This window comes from Marmota monax, unplaced genomic scaffold, assembly GCF_021218885.2.
Source record: "Marmota monax isolate L192 unplaced genomic scaffold, Marmota_monax_Labrador192_F-V1.1 WCK01_AAM20220418_F8-fsc00034, whole genome shotgun sequence".
NCBI classification, from domain to species: domain Eukaryota; kingdom Metazoa; phylum Chordata; class Mammalia; order Rodentia; family Sciuridae; genus Marmota; species Marmota monax.
This window is the reverse complement of record NW_026693934.1, coordinates 7,616,060-7,633,591: the sequence shown is the minus strand read 5'-3', so window position 1 is coordinate 7,633,591 and position 17,532 is coordinate 7,616,060. Positions and strand designations below refer to the sequence as shown.

Here is a 17,532-nt window from a genome sequence, read left to right as displayed (position 1 = left end):
TTTAATAACACCTTTTTATGCTCTTACCAACTTGCAATTGAATTCCATGATGTAATTTTGTCATATTTAGGATTATTCATTTTAGATTTGTCTACTTATGAAAGTTTAGTACTTATCTCTAGTACAAATTGGCTTAACTCATATTTTAGTCTCATCTGCCATGGTAAATTCAGATTTTTATATGCTAATTAAATTCCTATTTATTTTCTCCCTAGATGCACTCATTAAAAGGTGAAACATCAGTGGCAAATGGCAGCCAGTCAGAAAGTTCAATGTGTACTCCATCCGCCTCATTTGAACCTAATGACACATCTGAAAACTCCCAGTCTAGAAATACAGAGCTTTGTGAGACACCACCTACTTCTCCTGATACAAAGTCAGATGTTGCAACAGGTAATTTTTAGAATACCTTTTGGGGTATAATAGAAATATCCCTTCGCTGTATTTTAAAGAGCATGGATTGGGCTGGGGCTGTAGTTTAATGGCAGAGCACTTGCCTAGCATGCGTGAGGCACTGGGTTCGATCCTCAGCACCACAAAAAAATAAAGAGCATGGATTAATATTTTTAAAACTAAAGGACTGGGACTGTAGCTTAATGGTAGAGCACTTGCCTAACTGTATATGTATAGGTATAAATATATATATGTGTGTAATTATATGTATGTATAATTATATATGTAAATATATATACGTATATATACCTAAATATATGTGCATATATTTAGGTTTTATTATTGTTGTATTTTATAATCTAGGAATTGTACCCAGAGGTGCTCCACATTCATCTACAACTCCAATTCTTTTTTATTTTGAGACAGGGTCTTTCCAAGTTGCTGAGGCTAGCTTTGAACTCTCCCTCAGCTTCCTAAGTAGCTGGGATTACAGGCATGTGCCACTGTGCTGGTTGACATTGTTTTTCTTTTTTTTTTTACCTTCAACTTTACATTTTAGAGTAGTCTTAATTATATCTGTGTCATGTAGTGGCAGAAGAAGATAGTCAGAGAATGTATCCTTCATTCTCAGGTACTCCATAGTAAATTCTGCTGCTGTGCTTATATAATTCAAGGAATGTCATTGTAACATTTTGCAGTTTTATAAATATCTTCCAGCCTAGAGAATTTTGAAAGATTCAAATGAACTAATTTATTTATAGTTGCTTTCGTAACATCTGAAATGCTGTACAGGCTTAAAAGGGAAAAGTATTATTTTTTTTAATTAGAATAAAAAATATGAAACATCTATAGAAATAAAGGGTATGACTACGAAAGGGTTGGTAGAAAAGGCAAAAGAGAAATTTTATATTATATATTTGGAATTAGAGTTATGTAGTATAAAAGCTTTGTATCAGGCAACATAAAGGTAGGTAAATCATGAAGTTAGAATATCACTATCCTAACATATAATCCTACTCTAGCATCCAGGCGGATAATCATCCCCTGTATAGATGGGATTATGTTCTGATAGGCCCATCACAAGTTGAAAAACACTAAGTCCAAAGGACATTTAATATACTTAACCTACTGAGCACCATAACTTATCAATACAGTGGTTTACCTTCATAATCATTGACTGACTGGGAGCTATGGATTGATGTGTATTCCACTCAGCATAGACAATGTTATTGTATATTACTAGCCCAGAAAAAGATCCAAATTTGAAGTGTGTTCTACTGAATGTGTGTGCTTTCACAGCATCAGGAAGTTGAAAAATCATTAAGTCAAACCATTCTCTGTATCTGAATATTCAGTGATAGGAAGCTCATCTTTTCCTTGCTAAGAAGCCTATTCTATGTTTGAACAACTTTAGTTTAAAAAAAAAGTTCTAGGGCTGGGGTTGTGGCTCAGTGGTAGAGCCTAGCATATGCAGGGCCCTGGGTTTGATCCTTAGCACCATATAGCAATAACTAAATAAAATAAAGGTTTTGTGTCTAACTACAACTAAAAAATAAAAAATGTTTAAAAAGTTCTGTGATTGATGCCCTGTAGCTTCCCATTAACTTCAGTGCTGCTTTACGGAGGTTTTGATTTTATTTATTTATTTATTTATTTTTGTACTGTGAATTGAATTGAACCCAGAGGCACTTAGCCACACCCATAGCCTTTTTTTTTTTTTTAAGATGGACACAACACCTGCACCTATTTATTTATTTTATTTATGTGGTGCTGAGGATCAAAACCTAGTGCCTCATGCGTGCTAGGCAAACACTGAGCCACAACCCTGGCCCCATAGCCCCCTTTTTTTAATATTTATTTTTTAGTTATAGGTGGACACAATATCTTTATTTTTATGTGGTGCTGAGGATCAAACCCAGAGCCTCTCACATGGTAGGCAAGTACTCTATCTCTGAGCCACAACCCCAGTGCCCCCGTAGCCCTTTTTTGTATTTAATGTATTTTCAGGGTCTCGCTGAGTTAGTTGACTAGGGCTTTGCTAAATTGCTGAGTCTGGCTTTGGACTTAGATCCTACTATCTCAGCCTCCTGAACCACTGGGATTACAGGCCTACACCAATGCACCTGGACCAATTTTGAATATTTGAAGAACAGCTATCAGTCTTATTTTGAGGTTTTACACCCACAGATTCTTCAAATTTTGAATGCATACAGAACTGGGACACTCTGTTATGAAAATAGTTCATTTAGGTCTACAACAGAACAATTAACCTTTTATGTTTCTTAAATTCTTCATTCCATTTTGAGGATATGTGATTCCTCTGATATAATTTTCCTTCAGCCTGAAAATTTTCCTTTAGCATTTTGGTATTGTGCAGGTCTTATCTAAAAATGTATCTTATTTTCATTCTGGAAGGATATTTTTGCTGAATATAAAAGTCGGAGTTCAGTTATTTTTCTGTATTCTTTTTTTTTTTTTTTGGTACCGGGGATTGAACTCAGGGACACTCAACCATTAAGTCACATACCCAGCCCTATCTTGTATTTTATTTAGAAACAGGGTCTCACTGAGTTGCTTAGCTACCTCACTTTTTGCTGAGGCTGGCTTTGATCCTCCTGCCTCAGCCTCCTGAGCTGATGGGATTACAGGCATGTGCTTACCACACCTAGCTAGTAAATTCCTTTTTATCATCACCTATCTGGGGCAATATTTATGTCTTTTTTTTAATTGAGTTAATTTAATACATTGCTATTGGTTGAATAGGTCTTTAATATATTGATTCCTACTATTAGGCATTTTTTTCCTCTGGTTTCCTAGAATTTGGACTTTGCTGCATCCCCATGTTATTATGTAAATGTTTCTCTTTCCCTTTTGATTTCCTCTAAATTGGATAGTTAAAGCTACAGGCTGTATCAGATTCAAGTTCCCTTTTTAGTACTTTTTGTTAGGATTACTTTATAGGTGATGGTGTATATTTCCATCAAGAGATATATTATACCTGATATTCCAGTTGACTCTAAACCAAAGTTAGAATTTCCCCTAATATATTTTCATTATGTTTAGATGTTATCAATTGTCTTAGCTTATAGAGTTTTCTTTTTCATTCCAGAACTTTTCATTCAGTATTTATCAGTTAAAGAAATTTAACTTCCACCCACTTTTGGGTTACCCTAAAGTTAGAGATAAATGTTGTGCAACTTTAATTCATTTATAAAATACTGAAAATAGAACTCTGATATATGATTAGAAATATTTCTCTGTATGACATCTATCCATTTCCGTTTGATTATGGATCATAAATTCATGTAACTGAATTGCTATCCAGCGCTTTCTATCCCCAGCTTGTTCATAAGTTTTTTTTCAAAAGTTTTGTTAAATTTGTTGCTGATGATAATTATGTCCTTGACATTCATTTTATTTACTAAAAAGTTAATTTCCCATTGAACATTGCTGGCTGCCAGTGGTTACTACTACTTATCCAAAGATTATATTCAGTAGTGTGCTAGTAAATATTTAACAAAAGGTTCTGTGGAAGCTTAAAACCGTTACTTGTGGTATTTGGTAATTTGCAAATGTACCTACTCCCACTATGGCTGATTGCCAGCTACCTAGAAGATGTACAGCCAGATGCAGTGGGGCATGCCTGTAATCCCAGTGAGTTGAGAGGCTGAGGCAGGCAGACCAAAAGTTCAAACCCAACCTCAGCAACTCAACAAGGCTCTAAACCACTTGGCAAGACCCTGTCTCTAAGAAAATATTAAAAAAAAAAAAAAGGGCTGAAGATGTGGCTTGGTAGTTAAGTGCCCCTGGGTTCAATCCCTGGTACCAAAAAAATAAAAATGAGATGTACACCATTGGATTTACTTGGTGTAATGTTAATTATATCTGTTGCTGCCTAGTAACTGAAGAGTTACTATATGCCAGTCTTAGTAGTTCTGAGCATTTTATTGTATTAACATATATATTTCTCATAACAAATGTGTGAAGTTATTATCCCCATTTTGCACATGAGACACAGAGAGATTAAATAACTGAAGTGACTTCACAAAACTTGCGTCCCAGTCACTGTTCTGTAGTTCTTTCTCTTCCAAAGATCATAACTGTCAAGAAAAAACAGGTTGGTGGCAAATTATAAGAAGGGACACAACAGGTTCTAAAAGGAAGTATGAGGCCATGACTATCTTCTAGAACAGGACAGGATCTTCTAGCCTTTGGAAATCCTTAAAGAATACTAGTATAGATATAAAAAGACTCTCTAAAGAATCACTCCAGTCAACAGAAACAAATTTTTCAGACCAGTGTAGTCTAGAGTCATATAAAGATCATACTTAACATCTAGAGTAACAGTATTCCACACCGTAGAGCCACGTGAGACTATTTTATTTAAAAATAAATACAGTTATACACTTAGTCCTTCACCAATAGTAGCTTGATTTCAAGTGTTCAGTAGCCACATATATCCAGTGGCTAATGTATTGGTCAGCTTAGATACCATATAGCACTGCTCTTGAGTGAAGCTTACCTTTGGCCATGTATACCTCCTGCAAAACTGATCTCTATTCATGTTTTATTCCTGACCTTTACTTTGGTGACCTTCAATCAGATAGTTGCCTTATTTCCATTTATACCTTATTTTATCCAGATCCAAACTTCAGGATTGATAATTATTACATACCTGCTATTCTTTTCTTAGGGGAAATGTTTAAGAAACAAGATTATTAACAGGTGTCATAACCCAGAAGGTTAAACCTTTTAAAAATTGCATTAAGGGGCTGGGGATGTGGCTTAAGCGGTAGTGCACTCGCCTGGCATGCGTGCGTCCCGGGTTCCATCCTCAGCACCACATACAAAGATGTTGTGTCCGCCGAAAAACTAAAAAATAAATATTTAATTTTAAAAAAAGAATTTAAAAAAAATTTCTCTCTCTCTCTCTCTCTCTCTCTCTCTTAAAAAAAAAAAAAAATTACATTACAGTCAGGTATGATGGCACATGCCTGTAATCCTGTGGCTACTTGGGAGGCTGAGGCAGGAGCATTGCAAATTCAAAGTCAGCCTCAACAATTTAGACCCTGTTTTAAAATAAAAAGGTGGGGGAATAGGGGAAATCTGAGAGTATAAGTCAGTGGTAAAACAACTCTGAATAAGATCCTCAGTACCCTCCCCCCCAAATAAACAAAATTTTATAAGTTGCATTGAATGTTCTACTCTTTATTTCTTTTTTATTTAAGGAGGAGAAAATTCAGACCGTACTACTCCCTCTCAGGAGCCTAGTGGATGTTCAAATCCAAGACCTACAGAGGACCTCACTGTCAGAGTGGAAAGGTTTGCTCTTATTTTTGCAAGTAGCAGTTTGTTTTAAAAGGCAATGTTTTTCAGTTATTTCATTAATTTAAATAAAAGCTAGCTGGGCATGGTGGTGCAGACCTGTAATTTCAGCGGCTAGGGAGGCTGAGGCAGGAGGATCACGTGTTCAAAGCAATGGCTAGGCAACTGAGTGAAACCCTGTCTTTAAATAAAATGCAAAAATATGGCTGGGCATGTGGCTCAGTGGTTGAGTGCCCTGAGTTCAATCTATAGTACCCCCCCCCCAAAAAAAAAAAAAGAAAGAAAACTAATATTTCACAAGTGAAGTTTTAGAATTTTGGGATGAAATTTTTGACTGCCTGACCTTTGTATTTATAAAGTTTACATTCTAAGAGAGAAGACGTGTATCTGAAATTATCAGTCAGCTGTTGGTCTGATCATTCGAAAAATTCCTTTTTCACTGGTGATTTGGTATGTGTGTTTCCATCTGTCACTTCCTTTTTCTCTGTCATTAGCTCCAGATGGGCAAAAACTTCAGCTCATTTTATGACTGTCTGGAACTTGTGTTCTGCATAAGTGCTAATATATACTGTGTCATTTTTCTGTTGGTTGGTCTAATAAGCAGACACAAATTTCTGATTCTATTTTTTTTTTTGGTAGTTGTAGATGGACAGCAATGCCTTTATTTTATTTGTTTCATTTTTATGTGGTGTTAAGGATTGAACCCAGTGCCTCACACATGCTAGGCAAGTGCTTCACCACTGAGCCACAGCCCAAATTGTAGTTTTTTATGGTATGATGTGGGGACGAGAGAGAGCCCATACAATATGATTATGGGTTAATGGGTATGCAGAAAATTATTATTATTTTTATTTATATATGACAGTGGAATGTATTACAATTCTTATTATACATATAAAGCCATATCTCTGGTTATATACAAAGTATATTCACACCAATTTGTGTCTTCATACATGTACTTTGGATAATAATGATCATCACATTCCACCATCATTTATAACCCCATACCTTCTCCCTTCCCCTCCAACCCCTCTGTTTCTCCCAGGCTTCCTATCCCTCTCCCACTGTGAATTAGCCTCCTTATATCAAAGGAAATATTTGGCATTTGGATTTTTGGGATTGGCTGACTTCACTTAGCATTATCTTCTCTAACTCCATCCATTTACCTGCAAAGGCCATGATTTTATTCTCTGAGAAATATTTTTAATCCTGGCTTAAAACCATTAAGTGTTATATGGACGTTTAAAAATTCTTCAGCTGGATCTGGGAATGTAGCTCAGTTTTAGAGTTCTTACCTGGATTCAATTCTGAGTGTACGCGCACATACACACACACACCTTACGGGAATTTATTTTCTTGTTGACATAAATACTTTGGGGAGGGCTGGGGTTGTGACTCAGTGGTAGAGCGCGTGTCTAGCAAGTGCGAAGCCCTGGGTTCGATCCTCAGTATCACATAAATAAAATAAAGGTATTGTGTCCAGCTACAGCTAAAAAATAAATATTAAAAAAAAATACTTTGGGGAAAGTGTTTGAAATGATCAGTGATATCGAATCTGAGTTCACTCATGACTTGGTGAAGATTAGCTTCTTCTTCTTTTTTTCTTTTTCTTTTTGAGTACCAGGGATTGAACTTGGGGGCACTCGACCACTGAGCCACATCCTTAGCCCTGTTTTGTATTTTATTAGAGACAGGTTCTTACTGTGTTTCTTAGCATCTCACTAAATTGCTGAGGCTGGCTTTGAATTCGCGATCCTTCTGCTTCCACCTCCCGAGCTGCTGCACCACACTGCGTCCAGCCCAGCTTCATTTTTTAACAAAACCTACATTCTGATTGTTACTGGAGTTGTGTTAGTAATAAGTAAAAACCTGGCTGGATCTCTCAAGGTCGTGAGAAAAGAGTGTAAGTTTGGAAGAATAGCAGCAGAGACCCCCAAGTTCTCAGAGGTTTATTCTCTTCTGTATCTGGTTTGCTAATACCAGACCAACCATTTTGCACCCTGACTTGCACCACCTTGGAGTGAAGTGAAAACTGAAAATCTGAAAAAGGGTTTGAAGACTTGAGGCAAAGGTTAAAAACAGGTTGGGTGGATATCCCTTTATTGTGGAGGTAGGATCAAATGCTATTAGTTGCAGTGGATAAGAGAAGTTTCTGTTGTTGTTTGTTAATATTATGTCAGCTGGTGTCTGCCTGTGTGGTTCTGCAAATGGAATTCAATATGCCATTTTAAATTAGGAAAAGTTCTTATACATAAACACACTGTTCGTGTGTTATATTTCACAAATTGAGATAAAGACACTTCAGGACATATTCCAAATTATTTGTACTATTATCCGTGAAAGAACTATTATTTTTTTTTTTTTAATTGCTCTGTTCTAAAGATGCCACATTTTCTCTTTTGAGCATATTATTAACCTTTTATAATATGCAAATCAGGTCAGGAGAGTCTGACTATTATTTGACAGTCCTTAAACCAAAAAAAAAAAGGGTAAATTATTCTCTGACGTATTTTTTATTTTTGTGGTACTGGGGATTGAACCCAGGGCCTTGTGCATGCAAAGCAAGCACTCTAACAAGTGAGTTATATCTCCAGCCCTGTAAGGTATTCTTTAAGATAGACTTAAGTAATTCCTCCCGAACCCTCCACTAGGGTACTAGGAATTGTACCCAGCAGCACTTCACCACTGAACTACATCCCCAGCCCTTTTTATTTTGAGATAGGTTCTCATTAAGTTGCCGAAACTTAATAATTCTCCTGCTTTAGCCTCCCAAGTAGCTGGAATTACAGTTGTGTGCTTCAGTGCCTAGCTCAGAATCATTAGGTATTTTTTTGTTTTAGTATTTATTTTTTAGTTGTAGTTGGACACAATACCTTTATTTTATTTATTTATTTTTATGTGGTGCTGAGGATTGAACCCAGGGCCTCGAACATGCTATGCAAGCACTCTACTGCTGATCTACAACTGCAGCCCCCAGATCATTAGTTTATAATTGATGGACTTATAGCTGAGAATCTATCTGGTATTATTTGTTTTTATAAAAGCTGACCTCAGGGCTAGGATTGTGGCTCAGAGGGAGAGCACTCACCTTGCATGCATAACACACTGGGTTCTATCCTCAGCACCACTTAAAAATTAAAAAAAAAAATAAGGATATTGTGTCTACCTATAACTAAAAAATAAATATTTTTAAAAAGTAAAATAAAAGCTGACCTCATGTTTTTTTTTTTTTTTAACCAGTTTTGTGCCATATTACTTTTCACTCACACAGAAGGAGTAGATCATTTACAAGCTATTGACATATATTTTTGAAAATTTATTTATGTATTTTAAAATCGGTATCTGAAAAATCAAAAAGGGTGGGGGTACTCTTAATAATAAGCTTTTTTTTTTTAATGGAGCTAAGTTTTTGATGAGTTCCCATTGACTGAAGGATTTCTGTAGGGAACAAGCAGGTAAATTCTTGCTATACTTTTAGGAGTTTTCTTTTAGGCTTCTATATTTCCCTAATTGTATTAAGCTAAATATATCTCTTAACTGAGTTTGATATTAATATGTGTCTTTTTCTTTTTTTTTTTTTTTTTTGTGGTGGTGGTGCTGGGGATTGAACCCAGGGCCTTGTGCATGCAAGGCAAGCACTCTACAAACTGAGCTATATCCCCAGTCCCTATATGATGTGTTTTAATGTATCTTTTTTAAAAAAATTTTTAACACAGACTAACCAAAAAACTTGAAGAGAGGAGAGAAGAGAAGAGGAAAGAGGAAGAACAGGTAAAAATTATGCACTTAGTATTGTCTTCAGTGAGGGAATTTCAGATTATTCTGTTCGATTTGGCAGACATAGGATGGCTTCCTTTATCATGTTGTTCTAATGTTATAGTTAAAGAATTGTTTTTGTACTCAGATCATAGTGTATACTTTTGTATGTTCTTTTGTAAATTGCTCAGAATAGATTGAATCATCTTTTTTTTTCTCCTGCAATGAGTCTTTTACACTAATATAAAGGGACTTGAGCTAAATTGACTCAAGGCCAAAGATCAAATGTTTAGTTCAAATGCATAGACATTCTGCTAAATTTTTTCTTATGTTGTGCCACCCCTAGTGCATTTTTCTCACCATGTACACCTGGTATACACCTTGGAGTGAAGTGAAAACTCCACTTCATATATTATTTCTTTGTTATTTGAATATAAGAAGGTTATTTCCTTCAAGCCAAGTAAATCATCGTCATGTTGTCTCTAGAAACCAAAGACTAATTATACTCTGAACCCAACTACTAGCAAAAATTTATAAATTGATAGACTTTGACCATTAACCATGCTATTAATAATTTCATTTTACATTTTACAAAGTTCTATTTTTAACTAGACCCTCAACCAGCTTTCTCTAAATCTTATTTAAAATATTATCTGCATCAGATTAACAAATTATGTTTTGGATTCATAAAACGTACTTTCTCTTTGATTCAGAGAGAGATTAAGAAGGAAATCGAGAGGAGAAAAACTGGAAAAGAAATGTTGGATTATAAAAGAAAACAAGAGGAAGAATTAACAAAAAGAATGTTAGAAGAAAGAAACAGAGAGAAGGCAGAAGATAGGGCCGCTCGAGAGCGAATAAAACAGCAAATTGCATTGGTGAGTCTTAAGTTCATTTTTAATGCTTGACTCCAGGACATCTGTTAAAATATTTTTCTATGCACAGTGGTTTTGGATTAGAACCAGACGGTGCACAAAAACATGATAGATATTAGCAACTCAAAGAGAGTATCAGTCCTGACCTTTACTTTATTGGAAATTACATATTGAATTTAAATAGTTAAGGTTAAAATTAAGAGATAATTTTTTCAAAGTAATTTTTCTCCATGTTCTGTTTTATCAGTTAAAAGGCAACTTGCAAAAATTCCCTAGAAACAAACTAAGCATTAGTTGCCTAGCTGTCTCTAGTTGAAAGTATTCTTTTTTGGAATATTCGAAGGATTCACTCACATAAAGCTTAGGAAGGGGGTTGCAATAATTGCTTTTATTTTATTTTGTTATGTATTTTTTTAGTTGTAGTTGGACATAATAACTTTATTTTATTTATTTATATTTATGTGGTGCTGAAGATCGAACCCAGCACCTCACAGGGCGTGCTGGGCGCATGCTCTACCACTGAGCCACAACCCCAGCCCTGCTTTTATTCTTATTTATTTATTCATCTATGTATCTGTCTACTTATTTAGTATTTTGTGGTGCTGGGGATTGAACCCAGGGCCTTGTGCATACAAGGCAAGCACTCTACCAACTGAGCTATTTCTCCAGCCCAATGAACCTTTATTTTATTCATTTATTTATATGTGGTGCAGAGAATCAAACCAATCCAAAACATAATTTTTATTATTTATTTAGTCACTCAGCAAATATTTATTGAGTTATCTACTTTGTGCCAGACCTCATTCCAGGCTCTGGAAATATAGTGATGAGTAAATTCATATCTGTGTCTGTCTGTCTGTCTAATCACAAGTCTTGTTCCTGACAGTTGGTAAGATTTAAAAATACCAGATCCAGAACAATTGAAGTTCACACATCACTTTAAGGAATTCCACACATATTTGTGTTTGTTCTGTGTAAGTAGATCATCCTGGCAGGGATGGTAATTAGTGTCTAATAATGTTTTAATTAAAAGGACCGTGCAGAGAGAGCTGCTCGTTTTGCAAAGACAAAAGAAGAAGTAGAGGCTGCCAAAACTGCTGCCTTGTTGGCCAAACAGGCAGAAATGGAAGTCAAGAGGGAATCCTATGCACGAGAAAGAAGGTACTTCTTACTGTGTTTCATCCTGAAACATCTGTGCACGTGGGGGATGGTTAATATTTATTTGTATTTTCATGTTGGGTAATTAGCAAGTATTATACTTTTATAATTGGGAAAATTTACTTTTTTTTTGTTTAATAATGTTTTTGGGTACTTAGGATAGAATCCAACAGCATTCTGCCTCTTAGTTTAATTTTTTAAATTTTATTTTGAGTCAGGGTTATGCTAAGTGGCCCAGGCAGGCCTCAAACTTTGATTCTCCTGCCTGCATAGGTGTGTGTGCCTCTGTACCCAGGAAGAAAAATTAACTTATTTTAAACAATTTTTCAGAAATATCAAAACACTTACTAAAATACATATGTAAGATGTTTATATACTAAAATGTATTAAAACAGCTGGGTTTGCTGATACACGCCTGTAATTCTAGCTACTTGGAAGACTGAGGCAGGAAGATCACAAATTCAAGGCCAGCCTCAGCAACTAATAAGGCCCTAAGCAGCTTAGAGAGAGACTGTCTTAAAATATCCCTATCAAGATTCCAGCTGGCTTTTTTGGCAGAACTTTTTTTTTTTTTTTTTTTTTTAACTTTTATTTATTTTTATATGGTGCTGAGGATCAAATCCAGGGCCTTGCACTTGCTAGGCAAGTGCTCTACTGCTGACTCACAACCCCAGCCCCTTTGGCAAAACTTTTAATCCCCCAATTTTTATAGAAATGCAAAACAGTCTGAAAAAAGAACAAAGTAGGAAGGACTCAAAACTTCTCAATTTTAAAACTTAATACAAAGCTACAGTAACCAAGACATTGTCATACTTTCCTAAGGATTGTCATATGGATCAGTGTAATAGGGTTGAACCTTCAGGAATTTGAATTTACAGTCTATTTGTTTGCTACCAGGGATTGAACCGCAGGTGCTCAAACACTGAGCCATATCCCCAGCTCTTTTTTGTTTTATCGTGAGACAGGGTCTCACTAAATTGTTTAGGGCCTTGCTAAGTTGCTGAAGCTGGCTTTGAACTTGTGATCCCTCCAGCTCAGCCTCCTGAGTTGCTGGGATTGTAGGTATGTGCTGTTGTACCTGGCAAAATTAAGATAGCCAAACTACTTAGTGGGAAGAATAGTCTTTTCAACAATTGGTGCTTTTGACAAAACTACATAAAGTATAAATTCTTGGGAGTAATTTTTTGTGATTTCCAAGGAAAGTACAGAAATGTTCTTTTAAGTATGTGTATTTATTACTTCACTAGGAAAATCAATTAAAACCACAATAAGTGGCTGAATGTGTAACTCAGCGGTTACACTTGCCTTGAATGCACAAAGCCCTCCTTCAATTTCCTAGCACTGCACCCCTCTACAAAAACAAAAACAAAACAGTACAATTCTATACCTCCTACGATGCTAGAACTTATAATAACAAGTGTTGGTGAGGAAGTAGAGAATTTAGAAACTTCCCACATTACAATGGGATTGTACAATCATATAGTCACTTTCGAAAACAGTATGGCAGTTTTTTGAAATGTTAAGTGTAATGTTAGCTTATGACCTAGTAATCACTCTTTGTTTTTTCTTTCTTCTGAGATATTGAGGATTGAACTCAGGGCCTCATACAAGCTAGTGAAGTATTCTACCATAGAGCTATATCCCCAAGCCTCAGCAGTCATTCTTCAGTATATATACACAAGAGGATTCAAAATGTTCACACAAAAACCCAAACTAAAATTGAGTTGTTTTTATTTTGAGAGGAGATCTTTCTAAGTGGCTGAGTCTAGTCTTAAACTTGTGATCCTACTACCTCAGCCTCTCAAATAGCTGAGATTATAGGCATGTGCCGAAATACCTAGCTGTTATCAGCATTATTCATAATAGCCAAAATGTGGTGATAACCCAGCTGAAGAATGGGTAAACAAAATATATATTCCATGTGATGGAATAGTATTAAGCAATAAAGAGGAATGATGTATGCATGAATGAGCTTCAGAAACATGATGTTACGTGAAATAAACTAGAAGTCCATATACTGTGTGATTCTCTTATAAAAAGCTATATCCCAAAATAGGCAGATTCATAGAAGCAGTAAATTGTTGCCAGGAACTGGGGGAGGAAGGAATGGGGAATACTTGCTAATGGTTCTGGGTCTCTTTTGGGGTGATGAAACATTCTTGAATTAATAGTGATGGTTGCACACCTGAATATATTAAAAGCAAGTGAGGGGGCTGGGGATATAGTTCAGCTAGAAAGTAGTGTGCTTGCCTCTCATGCACAAGGCCCTGGGTTTAATCCCCAGCATCACCAAAACCAAACAAAAACAGTAAATTACAATTTCATGAGCTACAACCCTTAGTTTGGCTGGATGGTCAGGGACTGGAAAGGGTCATGATTAGAGAATTGGTGACAAAGACATTTGGAGGAAGAGGTATGTGGATATACCTCTCTGAGCACAAGACATGAAAATATTTGTGTCCCATGTGAATGCTCACCAAAGGGTGACCTCAGCAGAGACAGAGTAATAATAAATTGAATGGGACACCCCCACCCAAAAAAAAAAAAAACAGTGAATTATGCACATTAAAATGTTGAATTATGGGCTGGAGTTGCAGCTTAGTGGTAGAGTGCTTGCCTGGCATGTGTGAGGCACTGAGTTCAATCCTTAGCACCACATAAAAATAAAAGTATTGGGAAACAAAATCCAAGCACTGAGGGCTGACTTTCTTAAAAACAAAAAGAACGTTGAATTATATCTCGATAAAAGTAAGAATAAATGAAAAACTCTGACTTTGTACAAAGAAATCTTTTGTCATTACACATTTCCACTTCTTTTTCCTCTTTTAATGATATTGTTTGAAACTATGTAGAGGTAAAAAATGCTGACTTTAATTTTCTTTTTTCATAGTACCGTTGCAAGAATTCAGTTCCGTCTGCCTGATGGTTCTTCCTTTACAAATCAGTTTCCTTCTGATGCTCCTCTTGAAGAAGCAAGGCAATTTGCTGCAGAGGTGAATTTGTGTCTCAAGTTATAGATGTATATGTTATTAAAATGTAGAAGGATACATTTCATTTCAAAGCAGAACTTGAATGTGAATTAATAATGACATGATCTCCAAATAGAAGATCCAGAATATATCTTGAGATATTGTAAAGCTTCTGTCATGTATTAGTGCATATGGGAACAGCATATCTGCCTATTATGAAAACATGGAATTTGTTGATGTTGTACAGTAGGCTTTGGTAACTTCTCACTGGTGAATGTACTCAGAAGGAAGAGTAAAAAGCAAATGGTTTCCCAGAGTTCTAATGGAGTAAGTTGTCTCATACCCCTCAAAAGAAAACAGTTTTACTTGGTTCTGTTTTCATTTTCCGCAGTTTGCTTAGAGACTAGCTGTTTTCTCACCATCTGCCTTTTGGCCAAGACAAAAGATCAGTAATTTTTAACAAGAAATATCTTCTTAGCCAGGCATGGTGGTACACACCTGTACTTCCAGCTACTTGGGACACTGAGGCAGGAGGACCACAAGGCCAGCCCAGGCAACTTTGCAAGACTCTATCTCAAAATATAATAGGACTGGGGGTGTAGCTCAGTGATAGAACTCCCCCAAGTTCAATCCCCAGTGCCATCAGAATTGAGTATTGGGTTCAGATCTTTCCACCAGATTACTTCTCTCCATTTAGTCTTCTCTCACTTATGGATCCCAAGAGAAGAAAGATTTCTTTAAAGCTCTTTGTCTTCCTAGGCTGGACAATTTTTAAACTGTTGTTCAGAATCCTTTTCCAATAAGATTATAGTATAACCAACCCCAAGTAGGTTATTTTATTATTATTTTGTCTTGGAGCCTCCCACAAGTATCTTCTGCTTAGAATTTCCAGTATATATAATCTATAGCAAAAAAGAAATTACCAAAAAAAAAAAAAAAAGTCTTTGGAGTTTTCTAGTGAAAGATAAGCTGTTGTCTTAAGGTTTTACAAATATAGGTGATTTAAAATTGTGAAGTTGATTGTGGTGCTCCCAGTGTACCTTGAATCATGTGTATGGTGTAGGTTGATTATGAATCATTTGTGTTTTGAGATAAGAAGGTGGCCAAAATCCCTGAAGTTATATAGGCATACCTTGGAGATAGTGTGAGTTTGGTTCCACACCACTGCAATAAAGTGACTATCAATTACACACATTTTTGATTTCCAAATGTATGTAAAAGCCATGTTTATACAATGCTGTAGTCTGTTAAGTATGCACAATAGCGTCATGTCTAAAAAACCCAACAAATCTGTTTAAAAATAGCAAATGTTAGAAAATGGTGCTGTTAGACTTGCTCAACAGAGGATTGCTACAAGCCTTCAATTTGTAAAACAAATTTTACTTTTTTTGTTTTTTAATGGTGCTGGGGATTGAACCTAGAGCATTGTTTATGCCACACACTCATCCCAAATAACAAACTTAAAAACCAATGATATCTGGGAAGTGCAATAAAGTGAGGTATAAGGAAAATATTGGTATATTCCACATTTTAAATAGGGAGTTCCTGTAATCCAATATAAGACATTAACATAAGTTTGCAAAATGATACTGAAAATGCTAATGATGAACTTTGTTTGGCATGATAGTCTTTTTTTTCCCCCCAATGCTGGGGATCATAACCTAGTGCTTCATGCATACTAGGCAAGCGCTCTGTTGGAATATATCCCCATCCATAATTATAATTTTTATTCAGTTTATTTATGTAGTTATAGTTTTTAGAACTATATGCTTGCTATTTATTCATATCTAAGTTATAAATACTTTTTTAGAAATGATTTTTAGTTTACATTTAAATGAACTTTCTAATTAAGTCAGTCGTTTTGAATGTACATATGTATCTTTCTTTTAAAAGGCACCTTTGTGAGATTTTAAAACTTACCATTATATTACAGACTGTTGGCAACACTTATGGTAATTTTTCACTAGCAACCATGTTTCCCAGGAGGGAATTTACCAAAGAAGATTATAAAAAGAAATTATTGGATTTGGAACTTGCGCCAAGTGCTTCAGTGGTACTATTGCCAGTATGTATATACTTTTTTTTCTGCTTTATTTTTGGTCGTTTCTTAGAATTAGAAGGGAAAGGCAAATGTGTACTGCAGATAATTAAAATTCCAATTTTCTAAAAATTAGATCAATTTATTGTAGTTATCCTATGTTTTACTTATTTGTATTGCTAATGTTCTTGAGGCACTAAATAGTTTTTTCAGCTATTTTCCTCACCTGTTTTTATACACAAGAAAGGGTCAGTAGAAGAAAATAAGGAATGTTGAGTTTCTAGTCTACAGATTTTAATGTCTTTTATTTATATCTGACTTTACTGTTTGCAGTTTTTAAAACATTATTTTAACATAAAAATAACATTAATTTTCAAGTTTATTATCCCATTTGATCCTAACAACAGCATTTTAATCTCTGATTAAGAAAAAAGGCTCAAACAGGTTAAATGATGCCAAAGTCCCACCTTCAGTGCCAGAGCTGGGTCTTTTATGTCCTATGGATTTCCTTGTTCTAAACTAGATGTTCCTACCTAATGTAGGATATCATTGTATAAACTGAGATTTGAAACCTTTCCTTTTTTTTTTTCTCCTCAAAAAGACTTATCAAAGTTATTAATTTCACTTATAGAAGCTTAATTTTCTTAAAAAGTTGGTTCATGTCACCAATGAGAACCACTTTCTAATTTTTAATATTACGATTACTCTTAAAATGCAAAAATCTAGAGTTCCTATAAATTTATATATACTTAGAAAACAACAAAAGTTGGTAATTTTTACTTTTTTGCAGTAAACTGAAATCCATAGGGCCTCATTTTCTAGATAAAAAAAATGCATCTAAATTGGGAGGTTGAGACAGGAGAATTGTAAGTTCAAAGCCAGCCTTAGCAACTGTGAGGCACTAAGCAACTCAGTGAGACCCTGTCTCTAAATAAAATACAAAGTAGGGCTGGGGATGTGCTCAGTGGTTGAGTGCCCCTGAGTCCAGTCCCGGGAACCAAAAAAAAAAAAAGCATCT

At 35.4% G+C, this 17,532-nt stretch overlaps 1 protein-coding gene across 1 annotated transcript in view; it reads left to right on the top strand.

Moving 5' to 3' along the window:
* The window catches only part of Ubxn4 (UBX domain protein 4), a 36,570-nt gene that overhangs the window by 14,089 nt on the left and 4,949 nt on the right, over positions 1-17,532 (top strand). The window contains exons 5-11 of the mRNA XM_046463752.1: positions 216-393; positions 5,622-5,715; positions 9,435-9,489; positions 10,188-10,352; positions 11,383-11,510; positions 14,398-14,500; positions 16,410-16,541. Coding sequence (XP_046319708.1) covers positions 216-393; positions 5,622-5,715; positions 9,435-9,489; positions 10,188-10,352; positions 11,383-11,510; positions 14,398-14,500; positions 16,410-16,541 — 855 coding nt within the window. The remainder of the gene's footprint in view (positions 1-215; positions 394-5,621; positions 5,716-9,434; positions 9,490-10,187; positions 10,353-11,382; positions 11,511-14,397; positions 14,501-16,409; positions 16,542-17,532) is intronic.